This window comes from Patiria miniata, unplaced genomic scaffold (assembly GCF_015706575.1).
Source record: "Patiria miniata isolate m_02_andy unplaced genomic scaffold, ASM1570657v1 HiC_scaffold_16, whole genome shotgun sequence".
Taxonomy (NCBI): domain Eukaryota; kingdom Metazoa; phylum Echinodermata; class Asteroidea; order Valvatida; family Asterinidae; genus Patiria; species Patiria miniata.
Window position 1 is genome coordinate 1,032,147 of NW_024037054.1, and position 12,343 is coordinate 1,044,489.

The window sequence follows — 12,343 nt, forward strand, 5'->3', positions numbered from 1 at the left end:
GCCAGACCTTGAGCACCGGAGATGCTGATGAACGCAGTCACATCTACTAATTCTGTCTCAGGAAAGTGTTCTCTGAAGAAAGATTCAGTAATCGTTGAAACTTGCGCTCCTGTGTCAAGTAGACAACGCACCCTTGATGCACCAAGCTGGACGACAGATTCTGGACACTGCCCTACCGCTTTTCTGTAGATTGAGCCGCTATTAGTTGATTCTTGTGGGCCTGCCGTGTGGCTCTCAATGACAGGCCGTTCTAGTTTAACTGAGGGCCAGGCTTCTGGGGAACAAACTGCTGTGCTGGGGACTGCTGGGGGACAAACTGCTGTACTGGGGACTGCTGAGGAACGAACTGTTGAGCCGCGGACTGCTGGGGGACAAAGTGCTGTGCCATAGACTGCTGGGGGACAAACTGCTGGGGATCCCTGGTACCCTGACTCGTTCCTCCTGACGACGGGGATGACGGGGCATGGGGACAGTCTCGCTTGAGATGACCTGTGGACTGGCAATTGTAGCAACGTCTAGGACCCTGACTCCAACGGCGAGCAGGTCGTTGCATGGCCTGTAAGAGTGCCTCAATCTGCTGCTGTTGCCGCTGCAGTTGTTCACCCTGCCTCTCAAGAAGTGCCTTCATGCCATGTGCCCCGTCTTCAGCCTTGACCTCCTGTACTGCTACTGCCTTCTGGGTTTTGACATGGCTGGTGCCAAGCCACTCGATGGCACGGTCTCTGGCATCGAAGAAACTCAGCTCTGGCGAATCGATGTTCATGCGCCGCAGTTCTCTCCGTAGACCCTCATCATAAACTGCCTCGGCTAGTCTTCCCTTCAGCGTTTTATCTCTTGTAGCATTGAAGGAGACATCCAGGCGAGCCATGGAATTAAACAATTCCATGAGCTCGAGGGAGAAACTCAGTAGATCTTCTCCTTGGCCTTGTCGGAAGGAGAAAAACTTTTGCTGGATCTGGGGAAGCGTCTCACCATCACCAAAGACTTTCAGCAGTACACGGTAGATTTCCTCTGGACTCTTTACGGTGTCACCTCTGCCAAGGATTTCTTGCCTAGCTCTGCCGGCAAGATGGTCGATGATAAACGCAGCACCGTCCTCCCCTCCGATCTGTCGTGCAGTCAACTGACCTTTGACGTCACTGACCCACTCTTGGACAGATGGATCACTCGGTTTCTCCGGCTTTCCCCTGAAGCGGTCCAGCCGTCTCCCTGCCGCTACGTATATTTGCTTCGCTGGTGGGGTAGTGGAGCTGACACCTGCTGTGGCTTTCTCACGCTCCTCCTTCTCCGCCTGAAGAGCTACCTTCATCGCCTCAAGCTCGGCCCGCAGTTGCTCCATTCCCTCCATTCTTGATAACTGTAGCAGCTCGTCTCGGGGTCAGTTGTCTGCCGTTAGTTTCGCCTCATCCTCGACTGGGGGTAGATGCAGTATTAGTACACCATCCTGTCTACGACGCCAAATGTGACACTGGAAAATGTGACACGACAAGGATGGTGTACATTTACTGTGTCTGGTTCATTTAATGGTGAACTGCATCTTACACAAACAAAACAAACCCTGAAAAGATACAAAATAGAAATTCCATATAAATACAATGCTTTAGGAAATACCAATCCAGCAAAGTAAATTATAAAAAGAACAAATAATAATCCTCAAGGATTATAATGCAATCAATAGAGATAAATCTATTTCAATAACACAATTTGCTTCTAACTGTTAAGTCAAGTTAAATTCCAAAATGAATTAATACAAGGCATGTGAATGCTTTAACTTGCAAAGACAAAATAGGAAATAACTAAAGCACATGTGCAGTGACCTCTAAATATATATGACTATGGACTCAGCAAACCATAGACTTAAATCAGTCCACTCATCATTATAACCTAAGGATCCATAAAGAAACTAACTTAGGAAAAATGAATTAATATCACAAAAAAAGGACTATGGAGAAATAACATAACTAAATAAATGCTAAACAAATATGCAGATGGCATGCTTAATTAAGTGTAAAAAGAGAAATATGAGTAATATATGCTGCATCACATAAACTTAAGGACTAGTGTGCCAGTCTAATAAGACACTACTGGTATCTTAGGTCACACGCTCCAATAAACACTGGACAAAAGAAATCTCTGCAGGGTAATAAACATACTTGGCAGACTTCCTGCCTCCCTGTACTAAGGTATGGTGCCTTCCAAGAAACTGAGTGCACCTCATTATATATGCAGCAACTTAGGGGATTAAGGGTCTAAACAGTGGCTATACTACACTGCACTATGGGCATCTACACAGGACAAAGGAACTATGAATTTATACACTAAAGTATAAATCTAAGAATATGTACATAAAAAAGTGGAAAATAGATGATGAGGAATATATAGTAAAATAAGGAAATCTATTCTTGAACTTTGTGTACTCAAGAAGTTAACTAAATGTGAACAAGAAATAAGGTGGATATACATGTACATGTAATCAAAGTTAGGGAAATCTAAATCCTTCAAATCCATGGCAATAGATTATATCTCTAAACACAGAAAGTCATCAAAAGGGTGATCTTTCCTAAATATGCAATAATAAATACAACAACACAGTGCATCTGGGCTTCCTAAAGACCATCAATGAATGAATCCACTTTAAATTCAGTAATCAGAGTAAAGTTTAAGAATACTCCAGCTAACTTCAGAATTAATCAAAAAGTGTTCACAAAGTCTCAATAAAAAGAAACTTAGGAACTTCAGCAATAAGAACAACTATTAAAACAATATAAATGAATTCTCACCCCAGTCGAGTCATCCACAAAATCTTGAGGCATTAACTAAGAACATGTGTAGAAGTGGCAGGACACTGTGTGGTGTTTACAGTACCAGTGCTAGTGGTGGAATGACTCACTCAAGACAAAGGATAAGTGTGAGCTTTACCTTAAGGGTCAAGCGAGGGCGCTGTGCAGGAGAAATATGTAAATGAGCTGTCACACTTATTATCAACTTTGCTTAGTTGAATAATGTTCCTCATAATCATGATGAGTTTATTACAGTTGGTGATATGTTGGAGTTCCATTTGTTGGTAGTTTGGTCTGTCGCTCCTTTTTGTGTGTTTTCTGCTGCCTGGGATGGGGGTCGTGACTGAGTGCATCGGGCGCTTCTTCGGTGTTCAGGATGGACTGGGAATTGATACTTCCTTGGGCTCCACTGGCACTCGAATCATTGTAATGGTGAAACTCCCTGGGTTGCTGCAGTGGCTGCTACACTGGGATGGGGGATGGGGCACGTGACTGAGTGCATGGGGCGTTTCTTCTGTGTTCAGGATGCACTGGGAGTTGATGGCTTGCTTGGGCTCCACTGGCAGGGGCACTTGAATCATTGTAATAATGAAACTGCCTGGGTTGCTGCACTGGCTGCGAAAATGCAGGGGATGAGCTGAAGGGTGTGGAATAATGACCTGGTGGTGGCTGCTGGTGAGATTGGTGTTGCCCAGCTGACATGAACATTTGTACCAGTTTCAGTTCATGCTCCCTGGCCCTGTCATTTTCATCCTTGAAAAATGCGATCAAATCTTCAGTGGAGTCATGTTCTACAACTCGCTTCATTATGTCTAGTGCTGCTGATACAGATGGATCCTCTCTTTTGGCCTTTACCTCTTGTCTTTACCAAGGCGAACAGCTCATTAAACCAAGCCCGTACTGCCTTTCTTCTTGTATTTTCTTGATGTCAGTTGCAGTTTTTATAGTCATGGCGATTTTCTTGCAATCTGCGACACATTTTTTAAACTTATTGCGTACTTGTTGCGCCGTGAATGGATTGGAAATGAATTGCTAGCAGTTGCCCTATATTCAACCAAGTGGAAATTGCCCTATATTCAACCAAGTGAAAATTGCATGTGTGTCTGGGACATTGTTCATCAATCACATAATGAATGATGCGCTGTAGTTCTTCAAAGTTTTGCATGTGATTGAAAAGACAGAGTAAAACAGAAAGGAGTATAATAATACCGGTGCTTATATAGTGCAGTTCCAAATTAATGATCAATGCGCTTTACAAACAAAAACAAAGAACCATAAACAGATACATTGAAAGAGTAAATCACAAAGAGATCAGGCAAACAGGTGTGTTTTGAGGAGGCTTCTGAATGTTTGTGGGCTAGGAGCCAATCTGATGGTTGATGGGAGATCATTCTACAATCTAGGGGCACAGATAGAGAATGACCTCTCCGCAACCATCCTTTGGCCCCTAGGCACCATGAGCCGGGTTGTGTCTGTGGCAGAGCGTAATCCGGGTTGTGAAGGTTTGTAGAATGAAATGCTGTTTGAGAGGTACATGGGAGTGAGACCGTGGATTGACTTGTATACATATAACAGGATTTTGAAAATAATGCGTTGTTCGATCAAAAGCCAGTGAAGAGATTGCAATAGTGGAGTAGAGGGATGTCGATGAGGAATTTGGAAAATGATACGAGCAGCCTTGTTCTGTAGATGCTGCAGTCTTGAGATGTCAGAGCTGCTGCAACCGGCCAAAAGAGACTTGGCATAGTCTAGTCTAGACAGAATCAGGGCCCTCAAGGCATGAGTACAGCTTTCCTGGTCGATGAAGCGACGAATTCTGGAGATGTTGCGTAGATTGAAATTGATCGACTGACAGAGGGATGTAACATGAGTGGACATGGTCATGGATGGGTCGAATGTTACTCCTAGATTTCTCACTGAAATGGATGGAGACGCATACTCATTGTCGATTGGGAAGGTGTAATTGATGAGCTTTGGGAGATTGTTTTGAGATGCAGATATGAAAAACTCAGTTTTGGAGCTGTTTAGTCTCGGCTTGTTTGCAGTCATCCAGTGTCGAACGCCATCTACTCATTTCGATAGCCTGTGCAGAGCAACAGCAGCTTCACCTGGAAAGTTGGGATTAAAGGTTATGTAAAGTTGAATGTCATCGGCATATATATGAAACTGGATGTCATGAAATCGGATAATATGAGCAACTGGTTGTGAATACATGATAAACGTTTCAGGTCCGGTTGTAGATCCCTGTGGAATGCCAAGTTTCAAATAAAAAAACATCAGATTGTTGTCCACCAATGCACACCTGAAGTGTACGACCAGTCAAGTATGATTTAAACCAATGCAGATCCGTGCCTTTAATACCAAAGTCAAACGCAAAATGCTGGAGAAGAATCCTGTGATCAATGGTATCAAAGACAGCAGATAAGTCAAGCATGATCAGAAAGACAGCACAGTTTTGGTCTAAGGCCTGGACAAGATCATCCTTGACCTTGAGCAATGCAGTCTCGGTATTGTCTTGACGTTTGTAGGCAGATTGAAATGCCTCTAAACTTACGTTTCAAAGTAAACGGTACAAGAATTTTTCATTTATTATGTAACGTCTGTGAGATATATAATCGTCAAAAAGAAATAAATCAGATGTATCGGACTACCTTCATACGCAATTTTGACCCATTCGGACTGATAGTTTTCTCAATATATACAAATGCACCTTTATGATGACGTCACATGCCTAACGATGACGTCATCTTGATAACACTTGTCAATGCACATTTTTGCATTGTGTTTTTGGTATGTTCCAAGCTTGAAGTCAGTCCAGTGAAAGAAAGTGGTAAATTTTGGAAGCGGAATGAAATTGTAACTATTAAAATCATAAAAAATCATGCGATAACATCATGGTGACGTCATTTTGGATTTTGCGTAGGAGTACCAATATCTAGCTATCCACCAAGTTTTATGACGATCAGACTTTCTCTTATATGTGTTTTAAAAAAAATCACATTTTTCATGACGTCATAATGACGTGACACATTTTTTAACCTTTTGTACATATACTGTTACAACTGATAATGTAGTAACCAACGGATAATGTATCACCAACCGATAATGTCACAATGTAGCAGAAATTGATCGATAGTGTAGTTAATGTTACTACACTATCAGTCAATATTTGTTACATTATCGGCTAAGACGGATAATGTAACAACAATCGACTGATAGTGAAGTACATTTTTACTACACTGTCGGTCAATTTCTGTGACATTATCGGTTGGTGATACATTATCCGTGGTTACTACATTATCAGTTGTAACATATACCAATTACCTAACAAACATAATATAAAAAAAGAATTTTTAATTTAGCATGTTGGGTTCGAGAGATATAACGCTTATCTTCAAAACTTCTATAAATCTATATCAAATCACGAAATCTATATCAAATCACAAGATGACGTCATGATGACGTCACCTCAATTTTTACCTATGACACATTCTGGCCTACCTACATACCGAGTTTCAACCCAATCGAACTTGCAGTTTTGTAGATATAGGACTTTAAAATGTGCACATTTATGATGACATCACATGACCCACTCTGCTATAGGGACTATGCCTATGGTAACTTTGAATGATGTATGACAAAGGTGGCACTGAGAAAAAATGTGTACAAAGTCTATGGGATTTAGGCGACAAAACAGATGAAGAAGAAAGAAAAACTAGAGCTGTATGTCTGTTTGAAAACAGAACACAGGGCTTTTTCGCATTTAACAAATGTTTATGTTTTGTTCGTCCTTTTGCAGTCACTTTTTAGAGTGAAATCATAACAAATGAACTGATGACGTCACTTCAGATTTTGCATACCAGTACCGTTATCTACCTACCCACCAAGTTTCATGGCAATCGAACCTTCCCTTATATGTGTTTTAAAAAATTACATTTTTGATGACGTCATGATGACGTCACACATTTTTCAAAATTTTCTGCATATACCTATTACCTAACAAACCAAATACAAAAAGAGTTTTGAATTTAGCATGTTGTGTTTGTGAGATATGGCTTGAAGGTCCAAAAATTTAAAAATTTATATAAAATCACACTATGACGTCATCATGACGTCACCTCATTTTTTATCTATAACACATCCCGGTCTACCCACATACCAAATTTTAACCAATCGGACTTACAGTTCTGTAGATATAGGACTTCAAAATATGCACGTTTGTGATGACGTCACGCAATCCACGATGACGTCATCACGACGTCATTCTTCAGCATACATCTTTGCTATAACGACTTTGCATATGTTAACTTTCAATGATGTATGCAAAAGATGAATGCCAAAAGTGGCGTGTAGAAAAATCGTGTACAAAGTCTATGGCGTTTTTGCGTGAAACAAAAAGAAGAAAGAAAAAAATCTGAACAAAAACAAAGGCTTTTTTGCAAAATTGTGAAAAAGCCAAAAATGAGAACAAAAAGAAAGGTTTCTCCGCAACTTTGCGAAAAAGCCAATTATTAAAGGACGTTCATGAAGAATTGACTTAGTTGTTAGCTCAGGAAGAAGAAATTTTTGCCGTAAAACATTTTTCAAATGTCTCGGAAAGAAGTAGTCTGGTCCAGGGTTTAGAAAACACATTTAATCAAGATCCAAAATGGCGACGTCCATAATGACGGACACGAGAATGGAAAGGGGCAGTTTCGATGGATAATTCATTATGTTAAAGTCAGCTGCTGGCAAGCTGAGTCCTTATTAGAAGTATCCTGGAACAAGGTTAGATACTGTGTGCAGAGAGCAGTTCATAGTGACGGCCACCAAGCTGAAATAGCTGGAGAAGTACGGGCGAGCGTGGACTTCAGCGAACATTCTTTTATGATGGAATTTACTTATTCTGTGACACCAATTGATTGAGGTTTTGTGACTGTCTACTCCAACTTTTCCTATTTTCTGTTATGAATATGTTTGAGTTCGTAAAACTTGAGGACTATAGCAGTACCAGTAGGAGACTTTTGGAGGATTTTGTATTTCTCAAGATTTTTATGATTTTTAATTTTATTTCAAATCCCAACATTTTGCATTTTAAACAATAAAATACACATACAAATAAATTAGTCATTCACACCCAAATCAATATGAAATTAGCACAACTCTGATAATCAAAATTTCACTAGATGTTTTTTTTAATATGTTGCAAGGTTTAAACAGAGTCAATACATTCATTGATGCTACATTTAAATGTCTAAAATGGCTGCATTTGCCAATAAGAATATTAGGTTCAGATGTTAAAAATTGCGCAGAACCTAGTCCTTAACCAGGTGATTTACAGAAACAGAACTGGCATTTTTACCTGTATGTCCAAAAACTCATGCTCTTTGATAAATTTCACTTCAGCTGTGAGGCCCTGTACAAAATATTCATAATACACATGCAGTGCGTGAAATTACAGTCGGACATCGGACATTTTCCGACCACTTTCATGGTTTGTCCATGGAGGAAGGAATTTCCGACCAAATGCAGATGTGCTCGGACAAAATGTCCGAGCGATTTATGTATTCTTTGTGGAGTTGTCTTTTTCAGAAGTATGAAATAAACGGTTGCACTCAAAAGTATTTTGTTGTTTTACTTTATTTCCGATGATCCGGTCTGTAATACTTACCGTACGCTGAGCGGCTGCTAACTACATGTACGTGTTGTCTTATATTCACGCAATAGATGCAACGCGTTTACACCCCAATACATGTAATGAGAATTTAGCAAGATCAAAGTACGTTGTGTTGCGCGGTATGCTTTAAGTGCGTGATTGTTACTAAATTCTCACAACGTGGCTTACTACAGAAACGAGCGCGTGAATGCCCGGCGCTTGTCATTGCAACTACATATTGTGTATTATGGATACGTACGTACGTACGTAAACATACATACTGTACATGTACACACGTGTATGTACCGTCCACGTGTTTGAACATGGAGGAAGGAATTCCTTCCTCCATGGTTTGAAGTATAGTAAACGCGGCCTTTTGAAAGTTCGTCTCGCAAGGTTTCACAGTGTAATTTACTTGGAAAAAGGAGCATTTCAAGTTTTCAATCATGAAGAGAGCACTATGTAGGTATGTTTTAACTAGTCCTCGACTGTTGATAACCTATTTGTTTGCTCATGTGACCTTCAAATTTGGAACGCTAAATGGCAGATCAAAACTTGACAATGGCAGAACACTTTTGATTGTGCTCGGACATTTTGTCTGACCACTTTTTTTGTCTAATTTCACGCACTGCACATGTATGACAGAGAACAGGTGCTTGGTGAATTTTTTTTTCTTCATCCATTGTTCTGAACCAAAAATATGGACCACATAATGTTGAAGTAGAGAGCATTTTGTGATGCATGCAGACATTTGAATAGTTAAAAAAATAAGTACATGTACCTTTATAATTAGATGAGACATGTTTAATTCATCGTTTATACCACACACAAAAAATCAAGGAATGAGCAATATGTATAATTTGGAAATAATTATCTCTCCATGGATATATTTATTTCTACAGGAAAAACTGAACATGCTGCATAGAACATGTAAATTGAGAGGAAACATTAATCAAAGGCTTAAAAATATTCAATACTTTTTGTCCGGCTGTTTTCTTATTTCAGTGTTTAATAATAACTTGAAAGTGCCCAAAAGAAATGGAAAAAGGATTACTGGCCTCACCAGAATCTTTTATAACTGTAAAACTTGTAATAACTAATTTTGGAATGTTATTTGATTGTTGAAGGGCCTACATATGATGTTCCAACCTGTGTGAATTTTCAACCGACCCTTTTCAATTCATTTTCTGATGCTTTGAAATAATTTCAAATTTGCTGTAGCACAACATGTGCCTGCTTTGTGCCACCAACTCTCCCCCCCCCATGATGTGGTTTGCGGATGGGTTCCCCCCCCCTTCCCCCTTTCCATTTTTTAAAGAATAGTGCACAAACCTTAAAAACAGCTGACCCCATGTACTTGCCTGGGGGGAGGGGGCTTCACAATTACTTGTTTGCGGATTTCACAAATAATTGATACCCTCCCCCCCCCCCCCTCAGGACGGCGATCCGTATCCACCTAAGTGCCCCCCCCCCCCCATCAAATGCTGGTGCCCCCCCTGTGCCCCCCCAGACTGAAAAGTCTGGTGACGCCACTGCAGTCAAGGTGCAGGCTCAAGATATTCCTTTAGATCCTTTAAAGTTTATGTCTGTCCCTTCAAAAGTTCAAAATGTAAATCCTGTTGTCCTCCATTATGCTGGGGTATGAGTTCCATCGGCGTGTTACATGAACAATACTGCAATTGTGGCTTGTTCCTGCATGATGAGATACAAATAATGGGGGGGGGGGGAAATGGTTAACAGTTAATAATTTATTTCAATTATCAGGATGGTTTGAAGCCAACATAATATCAATTCTCTCTCCCTTTATCAGCTTGTACGAACGACTTCTATCTGGCATGTACTACTCATACCTCATATGTATGACACGTCGTAATTACGACATATCTCGTATGTATGATTAATATGTCGTACGTAAGACTTATATCTAATACGTACAAAATACAAGTCGTACGTACGAAATACAAGTGGTACGTATGAAATGCAAGTCGTACTAATGACATGTATGTCGTACGTCTGAGATATAAGTCGTACGTATGAGATATAAGTCGTACGTATGAGATATAAGTCATTCGTACGGTTATAAGTCATGCGTACGAGACTTGAAGGGAGATAGAATATGTTTTCACTATGTTCCTAGTACAGCCCGGTAGAAACTTTGCCAGTGAAATTATCTTATTTTTCCCTGGCACCCAAACCCTCAGTGACCGACAGTTTGCAAAACTCCACTAGAAAAACAAGGGAAAGAATTCCATACATGGTAATCACTATAATTTTTCACCCTGCAATGACCTATCAGCCATTACAAAGCTATAACATGTCCTAAAAAGTCAAATTTAGCAGGGAAAATATTACTGAGAAAACGTTTAGAATTTTTCAGACCAGTCTCAAAGGGTTTGTGCACAGGCACAGGGTGTCAAGTGATGTCCAGATATGGAATCTTTCCAAAACGAGCGTCATTAAAATAATCCATGCAATCAACAACACAACTTCTCCCCTGCCAACCCCCACCCCTCTCCCCCCCCCCCCCCCCCCCCCCCGAAAAAACCTCATAAATTATTTTCTTGTATGTGTAAATAGCGTACCGTGCCTCTGATTCCCCTCAGATGCTTCCTTGAAATAAAAGTACAGCTGCATGGTGCGCATCAACAGGTTGGTCCATAACCGTGACGACTTCAACAGGCCTGAAATGTACGTTGTACGTAAAAATCCATACAAAAATGCACCTCATAGTAACCCCACTACCCCGATAAATTCTATCTCTGAGGTGTAGTGGTTCCAAAGGTTTTTACTGCAATTGTGTTGGGAAACAATCTAAGAACCCCGCTCGCATTCCACATTGTTGAATGCTACCAATACTTGGGTGTACTTTCGTAACATTCTTTCAAACAGCGTAAAGCATCAGATGAACTGGTGGGACGTGCTACACCTTTCCTGGCTCTTCTGCTCGACCAGTTTTGTGTAAAGCACATCCAGAACATTGCCAACCGCAAAGACTGGGAAGCCTTCGATAATCGGGCTAATGCGTATTCCCCCCGCTTTCCCCCGACAGATTTCGAAGGCTACTTGACAGTGCCACAAGTTCCGGACTCTGCCAAAAATAAGTTGGCCGCAGACGGAAGTGCATCTAGTTCATCTTGCAATCTGTTTGCCGATCCTATCAGGAACAAACTGGAGACTGTTCTCCAGAAAGACGACTATGCCTTCAGATTTGGAATGCGAGCTACGTCCTTCAAGCTCCAACTGTCCGAATATCTTGTCAGGGGCTGCGAGGGCGAAACCACAATTCCTGTCCTTTCGGTGCTTAGACGACTCTCTTCAGCTATCCCTGGAGCAGTTCACACGCATCTCAACTTTGACAACTTCCTACCGCCAAGGCAACATTCTAGAGGCCCTTTTCCTCGCATCGGAAGGAGCCAAGAAACGCCTAGGATCTCTCCCTCTCACTGGACTGGACCTTTTTGCCGGCAAATTCCAAGAGGCAATGGAGGTCGAAGCAAAACGCATCGAGGCAATGATTAATCTCCTCAAGTCAACATCGAAGTCTGGTCCGGACCAGCCGAAGGCTTGTAAGCCCAAGCCTTACCAACCACTTGCTGTTTGCCCTGCAAAATCTTTTCGAACCAGGGCCTTTCGTGGTCGTACCTCCACCCAATCAAACACACGAACTACGACACGCCCGTCGAACCAGCGCCGGGGCCAACCCTACCGCCAAGGGCGGATCCAGGGGGGGGGGCCAAAGGGGGCCATGGCCCCCCCCCCAAAAAAAACGAAACAATTTTTTTTTTTTTTTAATGTGACATCGCAATAAAGGCAGGCAATGAGTACACCAGCATCTTTTCCTCAAAAAAATTTGGTTAAAGTGGTCAGAAATTGCCTCAGATCGCACCACAGAGCATCTAGAATCCAAAAAAAAATTGGGGGGGACCCC

General features: G+C 41.4%; 1 protein-coding gene across 1 annotated transcript; it reads right to left on the minus strand.

Annotated features, from left to right (window-relative positions):
• Positions 1 to 233: 233 nt before the first annotated feature.
• On the minus strand, positions 234 to 2,970 carry LOC119722618. Its single transcript, XM_038192819.1, has 2 exons — positions 2,781 to 2,970; positions 234 to 1,558 (listed from the first exon to the last, which is right to left on the minus strand). The coding sequence occupies exon 2, from the start codon at positions 1,346 to 1,348 to the stop codon at positions 251 to 253; it is 1,098 nt and encodes a 365-aa protein (XP_038048747.1). The 5' UTR covers positions 1,349 to 1,558; positions 2,781 to 2,970; the 3' UTR covers positions 234 to 250.
• Between the last annotated feature and the right edge of the window lie 9,373 nt (positions 2,971 to 12,343).